The sequence below is a fragment of the Hyposmocoma kahamanoa genome, unplaced genomic scaffold (assembly GCF_003589595.1).
Source record: "Hyposmocoma kahamanoa isolate Upper Pololo Valley unplaced genomic scaffold, ASM358959v1 95, whole genome shotgun sequence".
Classification (NCBI taxonomy): domain Eukaryota; kingdom Metazoa; phylum Arthropoda; class Insecta; order Lepidoptera; family Cosmopterigidae; genus Hyposmocoma; species Hyposmocoma kahamanoa.
The window spans coordinates 5677658-5704816 of record NW_020654972.1 but is presented as its reverse complement, the minus strand read 5'-3'; the positions used below and the strand labels follow the sequence as shown (position 1 = coordinate 5704816).

Here is a 27159-nt window from a genome sequence, read left to right as displayed (position 1 = left end):
CGCCACTCGAGAACTCTTCGGCCCCATCGGCCATCTGTTCTGCAAGCAATTTTCCCTGCCATTGCCACTTAAGTTTTGCAACTTAGGGTATGTCGATTACGCTAGCTCCCTTGCGGATATCCTCATTACTGATACGATCTCGCTAAAACCACTAAAACTACTTACAGATTCTAAAAGGCTCCAAAGCAAGGACTTTGAGAGATCGTATACTAAAAGAACTTATAGAATGCGTTTACTGCGCCCGTCACTCTGAGACATAAGTTGACAAGTCTCATATGCGTGTAATTTCACTAGCAGCCTTACCCTTCACAAGCAATGTGAAGGGTAAGAACGCAGTAATGGTCGCAGTACTGCTTGGCGGCGAAATAGGTTACGTGGCAGTACTTCACTAGACGATCTCTTAAACTCTCTTCTATACAACACTAGTAGGTACCGTAGAGCAGACTGGATAGATTATATTATTATTTTATATTTAGAACTGTCTAAAAAAATGAGAATGTGATTTTGTATTTAGAATTAGATAAAAAAGAAGAGGATTGTTGTCTAAGGAACATTGCGGTTGTTCTGGACAAATCTTCTAGCTGAACGCGCACAGTAAATTGTTAATTATGATTATATTCCTCGTTTAAATATTAAATAGTACGACGTTAAACCACGGCTACGCTCCCACAGTAAGTATTATACAGTGTACCAGTGATAATAAGAGTCACAAGGCAAACATTGTGGTGTTATTAGATTCGCGGCTGGAACGAGGGTATATTTTTATTCTTTATTTATGAGAGGGTTTATTCCCAAGGGAATATGCCAGCTTCTTGAACAAAACAAAATTTATATATGACAAATGAAAATCAGTACATAGGAAAGCCGTAAGCCGTAGTAGCCTACTGTAGAGCTAGCAAGAGAAGTCACGACTTGCGCGAGAGAGACATAAAGTGCAAGATCTCTATGAGAGAATAGCAATGTCTCGCGCTCTGTCTCTCACAACGAGGCAGTGGGTTCAAATCCAGGCTAGTTCCTCCGAGTTTTTGGAATTTATGTGTGAAATTTAATATAAGCTTTTCGATGAAAGAAAACTTGATGAAACCTGCACGTCGAAGAAGGTATACAACCCTCGGAAAACGTATGGAGTCCCCAACTCGCATTGCGCCAGTGTGGCGGACTATGGCCTAAATCCTCGTCTGAGAAGCGATCCGTACCCAGCAATGGGACGTATAAATGGGTTGATGTTAATGGTGATAATTCATATTTTTTATAAGATTACTAAATTAACAAAGATCGAAATAAGCGGAGTATGCTTACATAAGTATACTTAAAGTTCTTGGAAGTAATACACATAGAGCTGATAATACCTCCCTCTGAAAACTTGGAATTTTTGTATTGTGTTTTGTTCTATATTCCCAATGTGTAACTGGCAATGACTGTGAATATTTAGAAGAAAAAAATTGTAATTGTAGTAATAATTATTACCCTATATTCTGGGTAAGGCCTCCTCTCACGATGAGAGGGCCCCAGCTACGTTTCCACGCGGATCTAAAGATCTAATGCGGATTGGTAACTTCACACACATATTTATTTTGGATTACAGATGTGAGCACATTTTCTCAAAATGTTTTCTTCCACCTTTAGTAATTATAGGTTATAGTTTTAAATAACTATTTATTTTTTATTTTTTGTCATTTGTCAGTAATCATTCTTCTAGAGCATTACTTGAACTATTGTAATATCTTCTAAAAATCTAACACACACACACTCATAGCCCCGCACTAGGGAATCTCTGTATTGCGGGTGCCATGGACACACACATAGACAAACAACCACAAATTACATCGAAACTCACGAGAGAATTAAACGTAGGCCATACAAATATTTATCTCGGCCTGCGATTCGAACACAGGACCTCTGCGTGGTACCAATGTAATAACCGTTCGGCAGTTCTAAAATAGTCAGTAAGTAGACAATTTCTAAACATCTATTTATGTTTTAACGCATAGTAGGTATAGCATACAGCGCTATTGATGTAGGGTCGGCCAACATTCTGTTAAGTACACGACGAGGGATTATTTGCAAAGCCTGTCGATACGCAGCTGTGCCCAAATAGCAGCAGTTTTTACTACAACCAACGCAAGAAGGTCTCTGACACATAACTTACAAAACAGTAACATATAACGCTGAGCACTACATCTCACTTATAGGTCAGGCCATGGTAAATTATTTTTTTCTTTCTTTAGGCAAGGTTTTTATGATATACATGACCGGGTAATAAGGAATACGCTTTCTCGTAAAATATGCAGTGCCACAAACACAGTGTACAAAAATCTAAAGAGGCACTACTACTGCAATAATCACACTGAGACACAACTCCCAAGTGCCTGTAATTTCATCAAAACCCTTCAACAGCTAAACGCAGTAATGCTCGTATTATTGATTGGCGACAGAAATAGATAATATGGCATTACTTTTCTCCACCTACTCTTTCACAGGGAGCTCTACTACTACTGAAGGTTTTGTCAAAAAGGGTAAAAAGTTTGTAAATATTTTTATTTATTTATTTTTGCATCACCAATAATGAGTACAATATACTTTACAATAACATATACAAAACATATAAATACAATTGCTCCATTACTTAGAGGCGAACACCGCATGCACAATAATCTGTGTATTTTTTTTTACATAATGATAACATTCTATAACAAATACTACTAAGCGAGAAAAGAGAATCTACAACTATTAGTATAGTTCACACACATAGTTGCCAAATCCGCTTGTTGTAGCATTGCATTAAAGTGTATACATCCGAGAGAGTGGACAGTGCAATATGAGATTAGTACGATGTTTTGGAATGCAAAATAACTTCCTATTATTATCCTATTGTTTATCAAAACAAATTGAATTGTAACTGTAAGAGGTCATGACATACAGGACATAGTTTAGTTAGTACTAACTTGGAATTGCTTTATTTCAAATAATCCTATTAACTGTGTTTGTCGTATGAATTTAGCGATTACTAAGTTTAATCGTATTTTGTAAAAATAAGTTTTCCATGTGATTGCCGATCCTCGAATAGTACGTATTTGTTGTTTGTAAAAGATGTATGTATTGTTATTGTATATCCGAAACTCAATCATCGCTATGGCTTCCGGCCATTGAAGAAACAAGATACTATGTACAATATAATAATGTACTGACATCCGATTCCGAAGCTCGTTTGTGATTTAGAGAGATTACACACGGAGACTTTTAACAGCGATGCAAACGCGATGCAGTCGCTAATCGTCTACCTTTAGACATGCGCGCGATTTTAAGCTGCGATGCGAACGCAAATCAAGCGCGCGACTGCATCGATAGAAACGTGTGTTTGTATCGATGCAGTCGCGCGTTTGTATCGATGCAGGCGCGCATTTGCATCGATGCAATCGCCTATAAATCGCAAGTGTAGCGATGCAATCGCGTTTGCATCGCTGCTAAAAGTCGCCATGTGTAACCACTCTTAGGTATCATTATCACTAATTAGGGATATCTCACATAGGTGGTAGATTTTTGTGATTTTACTGATAGAATTCGCATACGAAAGACAAAGTTAAATTCTTTAAAAGTCTTCGTTAAATTCTTTAAAAGTGTGCTGGAGATGGGATGGGGCAAGTGTATCGATCGGTACACGTGGCGTCCCACACCAGTGCCCAGCCCATACTCTATAAAGATTAAAAAGAAAAGTGTTAAGTAAGTTTCCCCTAACAGAAACTACAAACTTTAATACTATAATCTCAGTACGGAGTACTAAAAAAACCGATCTCAAAAGTACGTGGAATTACACATAATTACCAAGTTTTATTCAAATCGGTTACCGGAAAGTGAGCAAACCCGAATTCATCCCCTAGTTCGCCCTTATACAGGACTTGACACAGGAGATAATAAAAATCGGTTCACACTACTCAAAGTATATTGAGAGAGAAAAACGCCTTGAATTGGAGAATAGCAAAATTAACCATTAAAATAATTGCTGCTTATAATAAAATTTAGGCGCTATTTATAGAAATGAATCTTCATGCGTGAACAACCACCCGTAGAGGTGGATGATTTTCTTCAAAATTAAATGGAACCACTAAGGAGGTATCCTTTTTCCAACAAAAATAGAATCATGAAAATCGGTTCACAAATACCGGAGTTATCGCGTAACATACAAACAAAAAAAACATACAGTCGAATTGAGAACCTCCTCCTTTTTTTGAAGTCGGTTAATAAATAGAACATTGCCTTACTAGGATGGAAAGGTAGTGCAAACAAGTTGGCACTTAAGTCCCAGTCACAAGCGAGGGTTTACGTGTCACGAGTTTGCATATACTTTTCCAATACACATTTTGCACAAACGAAAATAACAAATAAAAGACTGTGGTTCCTGCCTTAGCATTTTTTTGCATGGTGTGTTTTTCACAATATATAATGTTTAAATTGTCATCGTCATATTCAACCTATTATATAGCACGTGAAACGAAATACTGTTGTAACTCAAGATTGTGGGATTGAGAAAACACAATTTGAAAATTTAAAAAAATATCTGAATGGATGAGTCGACTAGATGAGTGAGTGAGTTGGAATTTATATTTCAGTACAGATTTTTTCTAGGTTGAGTTTCGGTAGGAGGGTTACTGACTGCTCCAGTTCAGTTATATGTGGTAGTTAGTATGATCGCGTCAAGGCTTCTTCTTAAATATCACAGAAGAAACCACTCGTACCATCATTTAGTTTAACCAAGATAAACAACTCTTTTATGGGGAACTGTATACGTTTTTATAATAAGATTCCGGAGCATATATTAAGTTTATCATTTTCTAAGTTTAAAAAACTACATTAAAAATATTTTGATCGAAAAATCATATTACAAAATTGAAGACTACGTATTAAATAAAGATGTATGGAAAGACGACACGGCTCCAGAATCCACAGAAATTTGATTCAAAGTGTATTCTATAGTATTTAAGTTTATTTGAAAAGAGCAATCCCTAGAGTTTCTTGCTCGTTCTTCTCAGAGAGGTCAGCGTAGTGAACGAGCAGTAGCTTAAATGCGACGTTTTCAAGTGTAAATTTATTTTACCTATGGAATAAATAATCTTTGACTTTGACTTTGACATTGACAGTTGCGAAGATTGAGAAAAGTCAATTGTTCATGGCGGCCACCTTGAATTTTTTTTGTCGATGACTTATTGCGAACAATGTGATCATTTTTATTTATACATAATAGTTAATTATTCATTTATAAACGAGAATATTGGTATAATATTGGTTTCACTCAGACTTTTTTTCATGCAGTAATGCTCACATTACAGCTTGCGGCAGAAATAGGTAAGATGACAGTACTTCCCTAGACGAACTCTTTCACAAGGAGCACTACTTAACTGCTACGAAGATCGACATCTCAATTGAAAACTACCCGCTCTCAAACTGCGCCGCCGCCGCTCGGTGAATTTTTTAAGTTGGAATATTGTTCGATACATCCAATGAACACTACGCCATCTCAATATTTTGGTCAACTCTGTTTTTATTTTGTTTTTTATTTCTTTATTTTTTTTCTCCAAATTAATTTTTTTTAATTTTGTTTTTCGTTTTTTATATTTTTTACAAAATTTGGGGAGAACAATATTAGTAAATAAAATAAGGCTGTTTACATTAAAAACAGAAAATGGCCAAAAATTAAATTGGCGTAATCTTCATTATCGATTTGTCTCTAGATTTCAGTGACAAAATACTATCTTTACAGCTAGCACTTCACTCAAAACGATGGAAGTAGACATTTAAGTTAACTTCCTCCGTGGCCGAACGGTGACCACACTGGACTACTACGTCGGGAGAAGTGACTGTATGGCCAACATTTATTACTCTCGTGAGTTTGGGAGTAATTTGTGGTTGTGTATGTGTGTGTCTTTGGCACATGCAATAAAGTATTTCCCTAGTGCGAGGCTATGAGTGTGTGCGTTATTATTATATTATTTCGTAACAACAGCCAAATCATTTAAACAATGTTCTATTTTTGTTAGAAAGAAAAATAAAAAATAACAACAATGTTACGTAACAATTTAACGAAAATGTCCGATATTAAAATTAGATATACGTAAGGATTTCTTTAGAGAAACATAAAAACTTAAAAAAAAAAACCGCCTAAAAAGTTTGTAGAATTACATTTATTTGCCAAGCTTTATTGAAATCGGTTACCGAAAAGTGCGCGAAACTAATTTCATCCCCTAGTTTGACATCCTTACAGGAATATTTTCGAATTTAAATGGAATCAATACTGAGGTAGACAGTACCTCCAAAAACCTTCCATAATAAGAGAGTAATCGCATAACGTACATACAAAAAAAAAACATTATTATCCGTTGATATAAATCAAGACATCAGATATACAGTTCCATGCACTCTTACCGTACAATATGTGAACAGCGGATGCAATTTCTAAAGGTAACAATTTGTAATGCAAAAGTATGAAATCAATAATCAGATAAGTTTCGTGTAGCAATTCCCATAAAGTTTCCATTAAGTTTCCTCTAATGTTCAATCCGGACCAGATGCCTCCTAAAATTTGCGTTGTCTAGCGTTGTCAAAACTAGGTCAAAGTAGTCACAATTTCTGAGAAAATCTTAACATTACGATTCAGTATTTGCGTAAAATTGATCAATGCCATCTATGGGTCTCTTTAGGGAACTACAAAATTTATTCTAATAAAGGATTTCCTTGTTTATAGAAATAATAACAAATACTTTTAGCATGCTTGAGCGCTATAGAAAATACATTAGAGCAGCTATACAGCAGGTGCAATGTATATAGCGTTGTGCAATATTTGTCTCACTTTCATAGAAGACAATTAAGGATAAGTGTAGGTAATAGCGCGATGCTAGTAATAATGTAAGTAAATAATAATAACATAGTTTATACGGGTTACCAAGATTCTTCGTTGCTCCATTGTGCGGGAACCTTATTCGCTGAAAGCTATGCACCGTATTTACGAGGCACTTTCAATACAATAATAATTTGATCCCCACATACGTTTCGTCGTCTTGTTTTAGAACAGGTATTGTGATTAATATAATGGTTCCTACCACATTACAATTACAATGTATTTTCAAGAGTAGTTATTCAGGTTCCAATACGATTGAATCGCATTTGCGAGATAGCAATTCGAATATATTCGAGCATAAGTTCGATCGTGACAATCAGGTAACGCAAAAGTCTTTCTTCGGCACCATCAAACTTTCCCAGCACTTTGATAGTTAAGCTCATTTTTCATTCTTTATTTTATGATAATGAAGTCTATGTAATGAAGCGATTATAACACGACTATAAACGCGTTATCCCTATAATGATATGCAACGCAGAATATACCTTCAATCAACCAGTCAATACCTAAGCTTACCTAACTTACCTGGTCCCATAGTACCCTAACTAGGAATAGCGGGGTCTCCTAGCACAAGCAATTAGTTTGCTTAAAAGGAGTTCCCCTGCAAACTTGCTGTAAACTAGGTTTAAGAAAACGTAAATAAACACTTTTTATTATTTTTTTTTTTAATCAACATTCCCATACAAAATTTGCTTGAATTCGCGAATGAGATTCGTTAGTCTAAGTGTAGTCAATCGACTTTCCTGCTCGCGCGAGCGCATTAAGGCGTGTATTGGTTGTGTAGACTTTGTAACAAATTCATTGCACGATATCTAAACACAAAGAAAAAACAAAGTACGGCCCATTGAAAACCAGCGTCTTCTCTTAATCTTAGTGTGTTTTTTATAATGTGGCGTTTCAATAAATTATTTCTATTTCAATAAACATTTGTCTTTTAGAAAAAATCGCTAACTGTATACTGCCTTAATATATTTATTGCAAAATCTTGTTTGTACGGAGTATACTCTCAGGCCTATCCTCTTAATATCGCGGCTATCTTGTTTTCAAACGGTAATTTATAGGAATAATAAATCGTTGTCTATAATTTACAGACTACCAACTTAATTTACTCGCTTGCTCTGAAGTTTATTTTCTCTTGGCTGTCCGTAAAGTTTATTAAGGAGACAGTTAGTATTTACTCGGTTTCGAATAGATGGTAATGAAATTCGCGGAGTGGTTTTCATTCATTAATTCAACCTAGTCATAAATACGGCAGCGTTTAGAATGATCCGCTTAAAGAGCATTCCTGCATTCCGAAACGTTTAATGGCTTTATGTAAGCGCACGAAACAACACACTTTATAACACTCATGACAACAAGGATCCAAGCCACGAGCTGAGTGTGCTCTTTGTTATACACTATTTTCATAATATCCAATAAAATACTTATTACTTTTATTTTTCAATATACTAGAATGTATTAGGAGACGAACGAGAGAAACAGCCCGTACGATGTATGTGTAATCTTATAAAATGATAATTTGATTAATTAATAATTGATAACGCACACACTCAACATAGCACCGCACAAGGTTTCTCTTGTGCGGTGCTATGTTGAACTATTTTAACTATGTTATTGACACATACGTAGACAACCACAAATTACACCCAAACTCACGAGACAAATAAATGTAGGCCATACAAATATTTCTCCCGGCCCGGGAATCGAACCAGGGATCTCTGCGTGGCAGTCAATGGTAACCGTTCGGCTACGGAGGCAGTTAAAGTTACAGTTAGATAATTGATAAGTAGATTTAGTTGCTTGATTACTGATAATGATAAGTTTCGATAGATTGATGATTAAAATGAGTATACTGTGCTAATGATTAAAATGGCTGATCTTGAACTGATTTAAATTACAACAATAAGTCGTAAAGTGCTGATGGAGCGCATTTTTTTAATAATAATAATACGCAATAAGATAAATATAAGCTATACGATTGAAATAGAAACCATTTATTACAATGCCACATTATAAGAAAAAAAAACATAATAAATAATATAAATAAAAACAAGTAACACAAAAAACAGCATAGTTATACAGAAGAATTTGTTGTTTAGTTTCAAACTAAACAACAAATTCTTCTGTATAACTTAATAATATACTGACATGTGGGCTGTGGCGTATGCAAAAGGATACCATTCAGCTAAAGCCACAGCCGAGAATGGGCTGAGACGCTGGTTTTCAATGAATCCTAGTGTGACGGACGTGTGCGTCTTCATCGCGAAATGAATTAGAATATTGGTCATCTTGAATTGAATTGAGGGAAACGACTATATACCTCTATACGAAATGTACAAACCTGGTGCTGTCGTGCTTCCTGCTGCTTCAGGTACCGCAGCCGCTGCTCCTTAGCACAGAGCAGCTGGTGCTGGGTGTCAATTTGCTGCTGCTGCCGAAGCGCCATCGCGCGCAGCTCGCCCAGCGTCAGCTCCACCCCTTCCCCCAACTGTGGACAATTAAATACACGTTGATTAGAACCTAATGTATTCATAGAATATAATAATATCGTCGGTATATTATAAAAGGGGCGAAAGCGCCATTTTGACTACGACGATATGCCAATATGGATTATCAAAACATGAGCTAGTTAGCATGTTTGTTTATCATTTTCAGGAGTAATAGAGCTCCTTGTTAAAGAGTTCGTCCAGCGAAGTACTAGACTACCACCTTACTTATTTCTATTGTGCGCATTACTGCGTTCCAGGTTTGAAGGGCGGTGCGCGTGAAATTCCAGGGACTTGTCAACGTATGTCTCATGGTGACGGGTGCAGTGGCAGTGCCCTTCAGATCTTCGCGATTTAAAGCTCTGAGTAGCCATTGCTACTCAGAGCTTTAAATCGCGAAAGAAAAGAGCTTTGAAGAAAGAGCTTTGTCCTTGGCGTTGAATGCAACGCGTGTACAACACACACGCGTGTAACAGGCGTGTCGCTTACCACGTTTGTCGCGTCACATGGTATCATAAAAAACCCAGAACACCCAAAGCAGATTCAATTTAAAAAAGTTCATATCCCAAACTGGTCTTAACGGGAATCGAACCAGGGATCTCCTTATCCATTCCATTGTGCAATCCTCTGAGAATATGTACGGTGCGTAAATTTTGGAAAAAGCGGATAACTTTGTACGGGATTTTTAAAGATATGATAAAAAATGACGCTGCTATTTAAAAAAAATATTACAATGTCATTGATGCTATAATACAGTGTGTTGATTTGCATTCTCGCCATTTTTAAGAAATTAATAATATACATAATGCTAAATTATCTAAAAATATAAAAAAAATATATTATCTAAAAACTATTCTGGCTAATTGTATCTAGTAAAGTTTTGCAAAATTGTCTCGAAGTCGTATGCACCACGCAAGGGCAGTGACCCCGCCACCCGCTTCACCGAGGGATACGTAATCTTTCTCGATCGCTTATTTACCTATTTTTTTAATTATGATTATGTACTAGTATTGTTATAATTTACTATTTCTTTACATTAATTCGAAAAGTTGACAGAAAAAAGTTTTTTGTAACTTAGATTTGGTATTTACCAACTTTAGGTTACATGAAATTATTGCTAGAAGTACCCAGCTTCACATGCAGAGAGTCGCACGTGAGTTTCGTTTCAACATTACACTGCACAACTTTGAAAGCAGAAACTTCGACACTCGTATCCTCCGCGTAAACCAAACGTTTCACATCAGGCCTTAAGAATAGACACGCACTTGTACTTGATGGATTACCATACAGGGTCTACTGAACCTGGTAGCGGTTCTTTTTTGCACTACTAACTCTTGTTTACATTCCAAACCATAGAATAGAAATATGTGGGATGTCAGCGTGACGTATACGCAGCATGGAAGCAAGGTCGACTGATCTACCAATCGCGCGCTCGATACGACACTTCCTCGCCTTCGCTACCTGCACCCCACCACCAAAGACATCTAAAATGCGTTTCTTTCTGCGCATTTAAGGTCATTGTTCAAAATGTTTGCAAGTCCTATGTAAATCATGACCTTTGGATGAAATTTGTTTATCGCAATGAAATAATAAATAGTAAATTACGACTTTTTTTTCTATTTATTTTTTTGATTTATGTTCAGTTTCGGATATAGAATGACCTCTGTAAATATAGCGAGAATGCAAATCAACACATTGTATTCGTATTTTCCCTAAAAGTGGTGATTGTGTAAGGAATTACAATAATTCAAGAGATATGAAAAAACATTTGCGGTCAACCGCTGAAGATTATGTTTTAAATTAGAACACTATTCAATATAGGTCGATTGTAACATGAATTTTCAAACTAAAATGGTTATAGTAAAATTGGAGCACAAACTTTACGGTTCTCGATTTATTTTAAATTCATCGAGAAAGTCATTTTAGTTTCAAACTTTCAGGTTATTGAAATGTTCTTGTTCTTTTCGCTATGATAAAAAACGACGGGATTTATTAATGTGAAAGGGTTTTCATGCTCGTACGTCGTATAAAGGCAGCTTTCCATGGCCCGTGTCCCGCTTCGAGACCCGCACCGCGCGTTTCTTAGAAACGCGTGTTCGAAAGACGGCCGCCCGAGTGCGCCCGTGCTCGCCCGTGGCGACCCGTTCGGATCCACCACCGACCAGTAACTTCACAGTTGCGGGGATAATCGCGCAAGGAAAAAGACAGTGCGATCTATGTATCAAGATATTGTAAGAAAAAACACACTAAACTTTCATAGCAAGAATATAATTCTGTCTTTCACCTTATACGCAAAACTGCTTGTGCCCAATAAGACGGGCACTTGTACTTTAAAGATAAAGTTTGTACTTTAAAGATAAAGTCGTCATACACCAGGTCTCATCTACCAAATTTACAACGCGCGCGCAAACTCAACACTACTGCATAAAATTATCTTCAAAGAGTAAAACAAACACGGTTCAAACTCAAGGCTGTTAGTTTAGGTTCTTAAACACCCGTAAAGCCTTTACGTAGAGTTCTAGGACGAAGTTTTCCCTACGTACTATATGCTAGACGAAGTTCAAGCAAATTCCACACTGTAACTCTGTGATCTAACTATTAAGAAAGTTGATAATAAAATTTTAAATTTCGGTGATAATTTTGTAATAAATTCAAATTATTATTAAAAGGGATAATATTATTTTGATCCTCAAATACATAATTGATCTTATTGTAAATGTGCACTTTTTTAAATAAACGATATTGTTTTTTTATGTTTGTTATATATACATATATATTAACCGTCTATATTAGTTGATTCGCAGATAAATTATAAATGACTGCATTCAACGTAACACTATAATTATGTTTAAACATACTAAATTAACATTTTTGATAGTCAAAAACAATATTGGATCCTGTTTTTTCATACAGGTCAAATCTTGGTTGCGCCCTCCATTCAAGGTTAATATATAAAAAAGCAGCACGAGCCGAGCGAGCGCAACGAGCGTGTCGCGGCAGCGGCCGGTGAGAGCCAGAAGCGAATTTGCTTCGTTTCCGAACATGGTTTCAGGTTTTTTAATGTCATTTGTCTTAGTTCTGAGGCTCAACATGAAACTAATAAAGTTAATTTATACAAATCGAATATTAGGTCAGAACATATTAAAATATACATTGATTTAATTTATTTTATGTCTCAGAGAAAAATGATCAATCACTAAAAAGATGTTTTTTGTCTGGTGCTTTTGCAAATTTAAAATGATCATTTAAATACTTACATTATTAAAAATGCTATTACTCAGTTAATAAATATTTTGAAGATAACTCTTAAGTAATATTAATACCAATTTACTTTACTTATGTAACTGTCTATTTACTTTTAAACAAATTGTGTTATTAATTTAAATTGTAGCTCATAAGAATTATCATTTCTTATGCCCTTACTGTGTGGTGGGTGTATGTAACATTTTAAATATATATGTGTAGCAAACGAATAAATAAATAATAATATTTCTGGTTTCATAAAAAGTAAATTAACATGTGTATAATAAAAATAAATGAATATCAAAAATAAAATATTGAAATAAATAAATAATGTTTCAGAACTTGAGACTAGTTTGTAGATCAGTCAGGATCGATGTTAACACAAGTTTTATTAAAGCTATTTGTTTCAAACATAACCGAATGAAATCTCCGAAAATATTACGACTAACTTCTCCTATAAAGTGAGCTCATAAAGTCGAAAACGGATTTTGCCAATTCACCTCAATATCGTCGTAAGAGAAACTTTAACAATTTTTCTTTCTAGGTAAGAATTCAATTGAAACTTGTCCGGGATAAGATAAAATGCGAATAGATAAGTTATCAAGGCATCATTAATGTACACGCTGTCCTTCCATTTTTTTTTTTTTTTTTATACATGACAGGCAAATGACTCCACTCCACATAATCTGTATTAAATAAATAAACATTAGACAACATCACATACATTGGCCTGATCCCAAAGTAAGTAGCTAAAGCACTTGTGTTATGGAAATCGGAAACAACGACGGTACCATAAATACCCAGACCCGGGACAATATAGAAAAGTTAGTTTTCTATACTGATCCGGCCGGGGATCGAACCCGGGACCTCAAAGACAACGACACCATGAAAACCGGCGTGCAAGCCACTCGACCACGGAGGCCGTCAAATGTTTATTATCTTGGAGGATATTACAAAATAATGTATGCAGTAAGGTAAAAGAAAATTGTTGATGCTAATGATCAGTATAGAGTACTAAAAAACCGACCTCAAAAGTACGTGGAATTACGTCTATTTGCTAAGTTTTATTCAAATATCCCCTAGTTTGCCACTATACAGGACTTGACACTGGGGATAATAAAAATCGGTTCTCACTACTCAAAGTATATTGAGAGAAAACGCCTTGAATTGGAAAAATAGCAAAATCAACCATTAAAGTAATTGCTCCTTAATTAAAGTTAGGCGCTATTTACAAAAATGAATCTTCATGCGTGAATTTGAGGTGGATGACTTTTTTCAAAATGAAATGGGACCACTATGGAAGTACCCCTTTTCCAACAAAAAAAGAATCATGAAAATCGGTTCACAAATACCGGAGTTATCGCGTAACATACATACAAAACAAAACATACAGACGAATTGAGAACCTCCTCCTTTTTTAAAGTCGGTTAAAAAAAGATCCTCCTTTATCACTTAAATTTGTAGTAAGTTTCTGTGCAATCCTCTCATGATCTTGTTATTCTTGCAAAAATTTTATTGTACTCGTAACTTCAAAGTGTCAAGCAACTTATTTCTCTTTCCACGTTGCGGGTATTAAATTATTCTTCAGATCTTCATGATAGCTTTGCACATTGATTTACATTAGGAGAACAGAAAAAGCAAGAAAAAAGATAGACCATGTGGTTTGAATTAAGCGGTGACAGTGAAAAATAATGTATGAGAATTTTAATCTACATTGAATTTTAGACCCAAAATTATGTCAGTTTTCCAAGAACCGTTTCAACGATATGAACACAATTTTAGTTGCAGTAGAGCTTCTTGTGAAACAGTTCATCCAGGGAAGTACTGCCACCTCACTTATTTCTGCCGTCAAACGATAGGGGTGCTGGTGAAATTACAGATACATGGGACTTGTCAGCTTAGTCTCAGGGTGACCCCTTGACCATTACGATTTAAAGCTCTGGGTGGCAATGCAACTGTCATGCATAGGCATGTCGCTTACCACCAGGTGCACGAGTTGTTCGTGCCGTGTCGCTTGGTATCATAAGAAACTGCTAAAATTCGTACATACATACAAACACACACAAAACACACAGTGTATAAATTGTTTTTCTTAACAAATAAAAAATCAAACACAACCAGAAAATGACGTACAAATAATAAATGGGAATTCAAAAATACTATTGGTTTCCACGTAGTAAATGAAATACGTTTAAATACTTCGCTTTTAATATTTAATACCCTATTCAGAATAATTATGCAAAAATTAAAAGCTTTCACTGTTGATCACGCTCAATTACAAAGAAGGTAAAAGGTTATACATGCAGGTATCAGGTCATGAATGAATAAGCCTGTAATTCCTTAGAGTACAGATCATAATGGTTCAGAAAATATATACAAAGACTAGTATTTTTAAGTAGTACAATCGGTACCTTCACTTTTGTATACACTGTTTGTACTAAGGGCTGTACAAATAGTGGATACCTAAGTGTGGGCATCGACTAAACTCAAGATAATTTTTTTTCTTTAAAATGAATTATTTTTATCTTTTGTTACGTTTTTACGATTATGAATAAACGATTTTGTCAGGTTTTTCTTAGTTTTTTTATTCTGCGTTAACTGTGCCCTTAGATCGGATATCGGTAGTAAATAGTATGACACTACCGTGTCAAACCACATCATCGTAATAACAAAAACAGTTTTTTGTAATTTTTGAACTTAATAGCATAAAGAGATATATTTCACGCACGTCGTACATTAGATATTAAATAAATCTATCTAGCCTACAATTTTACTTTGGAAAATAAGCTATTTCTATTGAAAAACTAACAAATTTATTTTTCCTTGATAACAGCTGAAAGATTCTAGTTGTTATGCAATTACGAAACACTGTATTGAGGCCTGCAGTGTTTTGATTTCACGCGATAGTTAACTGCACTTTTTTAAACAATTTTTTTAACTACTTATATTGGTTAGCATTTCAGGCTTATCCATTCAATACCGGACATCCTGTATAAAGCTATGTGTATACATACTAATCTCATTGTTTTAACTGGTATGGAATGTGTAACAATAGAGTAGCTATAGGAAATATGATCTTATTAAAATTCCTTGATCTTATAATATATTGTTTATTAACTTCGGAGTTAGACATATGTGGTTAATTTTATTAATAACAGATAAAGCAACCTCTATGTTTTACCTGCTATTAATAAATCTAACTACGAAGGTACCAAACCGTATAACAATCTGCCAAATGATGTTAAATTAATACAATCTTTCTCTTTATTTAAAAAGAAACTACAATTCTATATTATGAAATGTATTTCACCAAGATAGGCAATGCTTTCAATCGCAACTTTGATAACAATTATGTATTCATCCATACGTAATATGAACTCTCTGCATGGTCCTTGTGTACAAATAAAAATTGTGACTACCTATATTTAAGACATTAACTGCTAATTATTGTTGACCTTTATCTGTCTAGTATAATTATTTCAATACACAAACTAAACTAGCAGTATAGTATGAATGTGAATATATTCTCAATTGTTTATACTTGAACGTGTTACCAAAACTCAATGTAAATAAATAGAATAAATAAACTATGTAACGGTTCCAATGCTCATTCATTTTTATTAGCTTTAAACTTATCTAGTATTTCTTATTGTAAGTGAATGTTTGTATTCTGTTTTGAGAAATAAATGTCTTAAATCACAACTGAGTAATTTTCAGGTTTGTTATCTCTACTTAATTTCTGTAGGAATTTTTATTTTTTTGTGCATTCGAGTAATGGTTGTCTAATAATCAATAATATTTCAAGTCACTACACTCGAATATAAAATACTTCAAGTTTATCTTCTAGAATATTTAAATAATAAAAATTCCCACCGAAATTAAGAGAATAGTAACCTGAACATTACCCAACTATGTCCTTGCTTGAAGTCACTTCGGTTACGTTTCGGCAATAGAACACAAATTCCCGTCACATTACGTCAATTCAAGAAGAATAGGCTCTTTCTATGCTCGCCTAGCTCCATCCTCGACAATATCGTCACTTACCATTACGTGATATTCTGGTTAAATACTTGCCATCTACACATAAAAATAAATAACGTCTACGCAGTCTAAATCATTTGTGAAAGACCGTCTGCAGTTACATCGTCAATAGCGTTGCAATGGATACTGTTCAAGGCACTGTCTCTATCAGATTCGATTTATAGAGATTTATGACCTGACCACGCAGTAACTTCATCGCCAAGGCAATAAACAGGGTATTGACCAGGATTTCTGAGGTAAGGAATGTAGGACACGGAACATTGAATAAATCCACAGAACTAACAACTGATGGTGAAGAAAGTTTTTTCGATTTGCAACCACAAAAATGAACGTATCAGGAGCTGTGATTTACGGTAGTCAGCCATAACTATGAGAACTGCAAAGGGCCTGAAACGTGGTTTATTTAAAAAAAAACAATTTACATGAGATTTAGGTCTAAAAAAAAATTGTTTCGTTTCCTATGTATAACAATCTATATGTAATATGTGTAAAAATGTACACCAAAATAATAATTGAGAAATGCAGGCAGTCCATAGGACGCGTATTTATAACTATATGGCTTTCCATATACAATATGTACCCCAACAAGAGAATGAGTTCGGTACGCTTTTCAAAGGGCCTAACTAAACAACGGAAATATCGTTCACGGTACATCCTTACAGCAGTATACTTACATGTATACATACAACCTTGTGTACTTGAAAGCCGTGGTAGCCTAATGGTTTGACCTAACACTTCTCAAGCGGAGGCCGCGGGTTCGAATTCGGAAGGAAAACTTTGTGATAGACGTCGAAGAACGTTCACAATCCTCGGAAAACGTGTCGAGTCCGCAACCCGCATTGGGCCAACGTGGCGGACTACGGTCTAAACCCTCGCCGAGACCCATGCCCAAGACGAGACCCATGCCCAGCAGTGGAACGTATAAATGGATTAATGATGACAATGATGATGATAATTTGAACGAATTAGATACGCCTTTCCAACTACAGCCTAAGTTTACAAGCATATTTAGTACACCTACTAAGAAAGCGTCTCTGATTCGTTAACGTGCGCACGATCTCGAATTCTATTTCAAAGGGCTTGAGTCGTATTCGTTTGCGTTTCAGATCATAATAATGAATCGACTTCCACGATCTCTTTGAATATGTATTGTGTTATGCGTTACCCTAAGTTCATCGACATTGAGCATTTTACCTAACGCATGCAGATTATGGAACACCTAAAAGCCCTCTAAATGTTCCCAGTTGTGAATTGTTTTTCCATTTATTAAAAGTCCGATGTTCTTTTTTTATCTTAGCATTTGAAGATTCTGCGATATTATTAGTGTTCTTGGTTGATATCTTTTTTTTATGTAACGGAGGACGCAAACGAGCTGATGAGCTATTTGATGGGAGGTGGTCGTCGTCCCATGTACATTAACAACATCAAATGAGCTGCCTATGCGTTGCTAACCTTTGAGAGCCCTGTGAACACGCTTATTGAAGAATCTCATGTCTTAGCGCAAAGAAAATACTTCAAGAGGAAGATCATTCCATATCTTGCAGGTTCGAGGAAGGAATGAACGAGATTCCCGCGTGGTCTTACAATGCCAGGCATCTAAGATGTGAGAATGGACTTTACTCCTTTGGCGGGAGGTGTGATGGTAGAAACGAGACGGTTACACCAGTTCGAAAAATTCTTCAGAGCACTCCCCATTATAAAGACTGTAGAACACACACAGAGAGCCAACGTCTATCCATAGGCTAAGGGGCTCCACACGTTACTTTAGCATCCTAAATCTTTTAATTTTTATATATTTCATTAATCTCTTTTTTTATTTCATACTTTCATGGTTTAAGACATTTATTTCTCAAAACAGAATGCAAACATTCACTTACAATGATGAAATACTAGATAAAAACAATAATAAGTTTTTTATTTTTTTCTTTATAAGTTTCTTTATTTTCTCACCACAATATCGGTACATTGAGTATAAGAACAATCACTATACACAAAGAAAAGAATTATATTGTGGGAGACTGGTGCCTAAACTAGACGTATTTTAGGTCTGTATTTCAGGTCACCAGAAAAAAATGAAGCTTATAAAAATAAATGAGCATCGGAATCGTTATATAGTTTATCCATTCCATTTACCCACATTGGAGTTTGGTAACACATCCAGGTACAAACAAATCGAAACATAATCACACAATTTAATTAGTTTAGTTTTATAGTTATGTATTGAAAGCAATTAAACTTTTTAGTGGATACTTCTATTCTATTCAATGAATCACTTTATCACAAAAACCTAGTTGCTTAGCAAAATACCTGTTCCCAGTCCACTGCGTAGAAAATTAGAAAATTAACAAGTATTAAAGAATCTGAAAGCAAAATGTAAATGGATATTAATCCGAAGGCCAAAGTCCCTAATTTTTCACTTGTGACGAATTATTCGCTGAACGAGGATTTTCCATTCGATCAAGCGGATTAGTGGCCACTGTCAGAAACAGTGTCGTTGCTAGGGGCAGCTTTAATGCGCCCATTTGGGCCTCATGGTTTAGTCAACATCAAAAAAATATGTCCTAAAACGACTAACAAAGAAATTTTACACTTATATAATACTTATGTTTCGAATTCCGGTAAGAAGTTACTCCAATTATCCATATATTTACAGATGTATAACCTATTTATTGACAATCATTGAAGCTCAGTGATTGTCGGTGATGAAGAGACTCAAGAGACTCAGAAGTCAGCAGTGGGGTGGCTAAAGACTGAAGAAGGCTGAAACTCGACTCACGTTTTCGCGATTATTACACATAAAAAATGACTATTTTTTGGGATCTAAATTGCGTATATTCGTTTTTTCAAACAAACTAACGATTCGGGACCTTTAGAGGTCCCATAGTCACGGTTGATTGAGTAGTCAACATTGGTTTGTTTGAAAAGACAATTTCATTTCCTATCTCAAGTACCATCTTAACTAACAAAGATATTCAACAGTTATTATTAGAAGTTTTTCTATAGTACTATTGTTGTGTTTAATGATATTTTTACTAATTATCCACCACTAGAAGATTGTTGTCATATTTCCGGGGGCGCAAAATTGAAACAAGCGCTCCTAGCCTAGCCACAACCCTGATCCGAAATATGAGTGTCATTCCGAGATAACGTTGGGGCAGTGAAGACTGTTGTGCCTTTTATCCTCCCACTGGTCTCCTATAATGCGGCTTAGGTTTGTTTGAAATTGTTTCCGTGAGTCAGACGGGCGATTCTAAAGATTTAGAGATATGATATCGAATCACCACCACAGAAGGGTAGGTTTACCTTATTCTTAAATATGATAGAATGATATTGCAACTTCGGAAAATTTTTAGATAAAATGTCCATAGAAGCAATATAGATGATATGGATACCCTGTTCAAAACCACCACATAATACAGACTGGCACATTCGCGAAATATTTATTCGTCACAATTTTAATGGCACGCGTGATAATTTATGGTTAGGTGGCTACGCCAGTGGGACATATGTAGTCGTTTGCTGTGCTCGTGGCGGGTGACATCTTTGTGACAATTTTTTTGAGAATTTGTGTTGAAGCCATTTTCGAAGACCACCAGATTAGTAATAATTATAGTAATGTCCCAGACAACCACGACAATTGCCTGGATTCCAGAGTACCAGAGCAATGGTTTTCATTCTCACTTCAGGGCACTTCTTAGAACACCCAGACCAGAATCAATTTAGAATTTAGTAGCAGTAGAGCTTCTTATGAAAGAGTACGTCCAGGGTAGTACTGTCATCTTACCTATTTCTGCCGTCAAGAAGTAATGTCAGCGTTACTGTGTTCCTGTTTTGAAAGGTGCTGGTGAAATTACAGGCACATGGGACTTGTCAACTTATGTCTCAGGATGATAGGCAGAGTAGCAGCGCCTCTCAGATCTTTGAGATTTAAAGCTCTGAGTGGCACTGCAACTGTTATGGACAGGCATGTAGCTTATCATCAGGCAAACGACTTGTTTGTCCCGTCACTTGATATTACATAAAAAATAGAAATGTTCATTTCCCAAAACGGGTCCTACCAGGAATCGAACCCGGAACAACCTATGCCCACAGTGCAAACCGTTGGGCAACCGAGGTTTAGGATTAAAGGTCACTGCTTCCAGCGAGATTTCTAACGAATATATTTTCATTTCTAGAACTCGGTTGTGTATAATTCAATTGTTTTGTACAGAATTTAATGCTATCCACCGAGAGCCGGATGCTTTTAGTGTGATATAATAAAGTTAAGCAGACTTAGACATCGTGAGAGCATCGTAAAGCTTAGCCTCTGTATTTTTGTTTATTTTAAAAAGTAATTTGTTTGAAATTGTCTGTTTTGCAAATACTTTCTTGGTACCGTATCACAGCAACTACATTATATCGCACTGCTAATAGAATAGTGTATTATCTCAAAAAGTGTATTTTTTTTCAGAATCAATAAAAAACGAATTACTCACTTCCCGTGAAAGATCATTAAAATTTATTTTCAGGTTAAAGTTTATTATAGACATCTAAATAATTTCCTACTTGCCAAATACATTGAAAAATAAAAGAGAAAAAATAATTTCTTGATTTTAGAGCAACGACTGTTTTGTCCAGAACTAGCTCACAAAAAAGTTGTCTCATTTTGAGTTAAATAGATAATTATGTTTTAATTGTTTCTCAGAATATTTTAACGACGGTTGAATTGATGAGTAGAGATTCAAATTTTACGATCAGCATTAGAATCTTGATTTTCAAGTATTTTAATTTTCAATACTACTATAATAGCAGTGTAATGTATCCTCGCCTTACATTCTCAACCTCGAAAGTTACTGAAATGCAAAAAATGGATCGTGTAAACAAATTTTGCAGTCTGATTTCACATCACATTTCCTTCATATTCACACACTGGCTTTTACATATTCTTAAAATAATGCACCCAACACCTTTGATAAGAAATTGAAAATAAATACAAAGTGCCGCCATCTCCTGAATAATCACTCTTTATAAGGTACGAGTTTGAGAAAGTAAGGCATCGATATGTGTTTTTTAACTTTAGACTCTATTCCACTTATGATAAGAAAAGGTCAATGGCCAATGGATAGTAATAGTGTAACTATAAATACTTCGTTAGCTCTAGCACGCCAAATATATCAAGAAGTGTGCTGACACAAAAACATTAAAAAAATCTCAATATCTGCTGATTCAGTATTTAGCTCAGTTAGAGCGGGTGGCCCCGGCATTGCAACAGGAACTGGTTCAAGTCCAGTCAGATAGAGGGAATTTTTCTTTGTGTTCAATCAAAGAAGTGGGAGTATTTTCACAAAACGTTATAGAGGTGAAATATTTTCTTCAAATTTAAATGGGACCAATACTGAAGTATCCTCTTTTCAACAAAAAAAAAACCATCAAAATTGGTTCACAAATTTAATTAAATAAAAATTCGTTTAGTTCGGCCGAAGTTATCGCGTAACATACATACAAAAAAATACAATCGAATTGAGAACCCCTCTTTTTTGAAGTCGGTTAAAAGTCATGGTAATAAAACTTGATGAAATTCAATAAATAAATATATCAGTATAATGGTTTTCTTAATATCGCACTTTTACTAACCAAAATGCCAAATAAACTTAGAAATAAATGACTCGATAAAATATCACTACGCACACGTGTAATTTTCACACTACTACGCGTCCAAATGCCATTCGACCTGACCGACAAACCGCCGTGAAAAACAAATGGTTGGCCTTATTTCATCGAGGCCGTATTTGGGAGTATAAAATCGGAAGATTCGGTCGTTTCGGCCGTAGGCGTGCCGGAATTAGGGCTGCGGTCGCCGATTTATGTGTGTCTCGACACTTGTTGATAGCCCTCTGAAGTATGGCCCGGATAAATTATATGGGCCAGGCCAACTAATGATAATGATCTGACTACGTTGATACGCTTGATCTTTTTTTGGATGCTTCTTTTTATTAGCTTTCAAGATTTTACAATACCAGATTGCAAAGCATGCTAACGTTCTCCAGAGGCTCATATGTACCCAAATTTGAACTGCGGGAAAGAAAGGTTATAAAAGCCAATATTATAAAAAAATTGCTATGAAGTGGTTGGGTTAAAATTTCAAAGTAAAAAGTCAAAAGTCAAAATTTATTCCATAAATAAAATAAATTTACACTTGAAAACGTCTTTTTTTAAGCTACTGCTTATTCACTATGTTGACTTCTCGGAGAAGAACGAGCAAGAAATTGTAAGGGTTGTTCTTTTCAAATACATTTTGAATCAAATTTGTGTGGAATCCAGAGCCATGTCGTCTTTTCATATATTTCGAAATTCTTCTATTTTGTACTATGACTTTTCAATTAAAATACTTTTAATGTAACTTTTGAACTAGGAAATGATAATCTAAAATATATGCTCCGGAATATTATTGTAAAAACGTTCTCCATAAAAGAATCGTTTACTTTAGTTTGGACTTAGTCCTAAGGTTAATATGATGGATATTTTCTTTCTTAATTAAAATTTCATTATTAATTATTCAAGCTTTTTCAATCTGTTTCGTCAAAGAATTGTTTTTTTTTTGCGCCAAAAAAAAGCGAATTTTTAATTAAACATCTTAAATATAAAAATAAAAAGAATAAGTATTTATTTTTCGCTTTTCTTTCCCGAAATAGTACAACATCACCTTGCCTAAAATGAAAATCAAAAATAATCTTTCATTGAGAAAAATGAGTTCTCCAAGAAAAAAATATTCCCCACAGGAAATTAAAAGAACTTGAATTAATAATATTTATATTAACAACATTTTAACTGAAACAATTTCATCGGATCTAAACCGCGTATTGTTTTTTTTTTCGAAAAAACCAACGTTCCGGCCCTTTACAGGTCCCATGGTCACGGCTGACTGATTATTCCCGCTTACCACATACTTCTTGAACGAAAAATGTCTTTTATTGCAGAATTTGCTGCGTACCTTTAACATAGGCATATCCTCTTCAAATATCAACCCTTTGCTATTGGTATGTAGCGCGTGTTTCGAAGGGCAGAGAGAACCAAAACAATTCCCCGCACAAGAGACTTAAGACCTTATGGCTCACGTTCTTGATATCGCAAATTTGTTACAAAAAAGTGGGAGTCTCTAACAGTCAAGTGACTACCTATACTATGAGTAGCAGTAGCGCTACTTGTGAATGAGTTCGTCCAGGGAAGTACCTAAAGTACCTATTTCTGCCTCCAAGCATTACTCCCATTACTGCCTTCCAATTTTGAAAGGTAAGGGTGCTGGTGAAATTACAGGCACATGGGACTTGTCAAGTCTGAGATTTTTGCGATCTAAAGCTCTGTATAGCACTACAATTCTTATGGCTAGGCGTGTCGCTTAAAACCAGATGCACAACTTCTTCAGCCCTTTTCGCTTGATGTCATAAAAAAAGAGTCTACCTATATTATATGAAACGGTAAATTATTCCCAATATTCACCGCACAGCAAAATATTATTATGTTCAATACAAACAATAACAAATCAAACGCTAAATTTACAGTGACCCCTTTAAACTTAACATTAGAGATTGAATACCGTTTGCAATAAAAACAATCCAAAGTGTCACGCCAACGACTATGTCAAGCTTCACCAAAATCACATCAAATGCCGAAATCTGTCGTCATCCATAATTCTTGTTATAACGGTAAATACGGAATTTCGCTCTGATTGATATGACTTTTTATATGGCCTGTACGGCCTGCGTAATAGATTTAGGTCGACGGGGGAAAAATTCCCCTCTTTCCTTTTCGCGACTGTATCGACCCATAAATAAGTTTTAAAATGCACTAACTTTCCTATTAAAGGAACACCATAATTCACTGCTTCGACATTTCAAGTAATGTTCACCATCGCATTTTCATTTGCAAATCTTTTTCGCATTTCTAAGTTTTCAGAATACGCTCACTATTCGAAGCGTTTCCTTTGAAGATATGGTCAATTCACTTTGCCACGGCCAAGTGGCTTCACGAGCCAAAAGGTCGACTTTTTCAAAGCAAGGGTTCCTTTGAATGAGAACAACATCTACCTTACCTATATACGTGCATAGTGGCGTGCATGTTATAACAATTTATTTCGAAATATTAATCGAAGAGATCTAGAATGGTCATTTTCTTCTTTCTTTCTTCTCATCTTCCGCGTTTCGCGGATTAGTGGACAATTTTTTTGTAAGCAAAAAACTTTAGGGGACATTAATATTTTGTTACTTGTAATATAACTTAAATTTTAGGGCGCTATTATGAAAATGATATTTACGAAATGACCAAATTGAGTTAAGAATCTATACTATTTCAGGTCGAATTTAAGTTTATCCCGTACTATTACTGTTCATTCGGCTTGGGTCATGCGGCAGGAACACTGGCTTTATTTCAGAATTATAATATATATTCTAACATTGTTTTTCAAAACTAAATTAAAGTCATTTGAAAAATGTATATAATAATGATAATCGTATGCTATAGGTACGTGTTCAATTTAGTTCAGTTGATATTAAAAAAATCATTGGCATATGTAAAGTACCTATTCAATACAGCAGTTTCCTTGTAAAATTTCGAGGTAATTTTGTGTTTTTTTCTATCGTGAAAATTTTTAGGAATCGTGGTCTTACACCGTATAGTATACATATTGTGTGTATCCTAAATTTTACTAAATATTTTAACCTACTTTAAAAAAAGTGGAAGTTCTCAATTCGGCTCTTTGTTTTTTTATGGATGTAAGTATGTTACGCGATAACTCCGGCGGCATTTGTGAACCGGTTTTGGTGATTCCTTTTTGTTCGAAAGAGGTGGCACCTCTAAGGGTGGCAAACTAGGGGATGAATGACTTTTGAGATCGGTTTTTTTACTACTCTGTACTGAGATTATTTTCAAAGTAATTGTTTCAACACTTTCACATATATGCGGAATCAACATTAGCCCTTTGAATGGACTCGTAATAAACCTAACCTTTGTAAATTTTAGACCTTGTGGTCGTAGTGTAAATCAGTACTGTAATAGATAAACAAAGCGAGGAAGGGTGAAGAAAAACGCTTGAATCTTCAAATGCGGTATGGCTTTTATTAACGTAGTTGTATGATCGACATAGGAGACGTAATCGCGCTCATCCTCGATGTTAGCTCACCGTCCCACCTGGTGAAAGCGGTAGCCAACGATCAAGAACGACGATTTTATGAGCTTTCATCCAAATATCCCACCCGATGGAACTACTGGAATGCCACTCATAGACCCAATGTTTCGATACAAAGCAGTTTTCTTTAACAGCTTATATGGTAATTTAGTGAACACTTCGATTATTGCGTTCTATTTTGATCTCAACGCCATCTAGCGACAAGGCGAGGTTACTAATGTTTCTTGTACGTGGTGTTAAATAGTTTTTGTAATATTCTGGATTGGAAAACTATTAAGAAATATTAAGTCATGTCGCAGGTAAGTTTAAATAACATAAAAATGAACGCTATATGGTACCCTATGCGGGCAGATTTTAGTTCAACATCTAAAACTAATGTACTTTCATAACTGTGCCCAAAGCCAAGTCTCAAGTCGTAATTTTAAAAGATGGCGTTAATGTTTAAAACAAATTTAACTTTATTAATTAAACTATGAAACCGATCGTGAATACGTAACACAATACGAAACATCGACGTAAACAGTTACAAAGTGTAGGTACACTCAGCCGAAGTATTAGTTTATCAATTAACATTTTTTTTAAACTGCTGTAGAAAGTTCTTTTTCGTATTTAATGACATCATCAAATTCAGTAAAAAAATATTTAAGTCCAGTTTCAGGTTTTATTTCCAAAAAGTATACCACACATATTGGTGAAATTACAGGCACATAGGACTTGTCAACTTATGTCTCATGGTGACGGGCGCAGTGGTAGTGCCCCTCAAATCTTTGCAATTTAAAGCTCTGAGTGGCGTTGTAACTGTCGTGTCACCATTCGAGGGAAAATGGCGCTACGGCTAAAAAGTCGTTGAAAACCAAATACAAAGATCCGACAATAAGCACATTGAAACATTCCTGAGGTCCGCTTGTTCGTCCCGAGGCTTAGTTGGCATAGCGTCTGGCACGGTTTACTAGAAGACGTCGGTTCGAATCCGGCCGGATTGATGGATTTTTTCTAAGTGTTTGATCGTTGTATGAATAATTATAACAAACTAGTGGAGTAATTTCACAAAAAATTGTGAATATCAATTGAACACAATAATAATACCAGAAACAGTTACGACTTTCAAAGTTAAGGCTGTTATTCCAATGCAATAAACCAGTTAAGTTATATTCTAAACGAAAAAAAGTTAAAGAACCAGTTTCTGTAAAATGTTTGAGAAATCATTTAAATTTGAAACTTTTTGTTATTGCAAAAACACTTATAAAACTGGCGTTCTTGGCGTAAACAATAAAACTTTAATTCCTGAGCGCAAATAGAGGTATTTAGTTCCCATAACACAGCTTTTATTGATAATCGCC

At 35.3% G+C, this 27159-nt stretch overlaps 1 protein-coding gene across 7 annotated transcripts in view; it reads right to left on the bottom strand.

The window, feature by feature from the left end:
- Positions 1 to 27159, bottom strand: part of LOC113238285 (apoptosis-stimulating of p53 protein 1) — a 468812-nt gene that overhangs the window by 85595 nt on the left and 356058 nt on the right. For all 7 annotated transcript variants that reach the window (XM_026475122.1, XM_026475123.1, XM_026475120.1 and 4 more), the window contains one exon: positions 9231 to 9377. In XM_026475122.1, coding sequence (XP_026330907.1) covers positions 9231 to 9377 — 147 coding nt within the window. The remainder of the gene's footprint in view (positions 1 to 9230; positions 9378 to 27159) is intronic.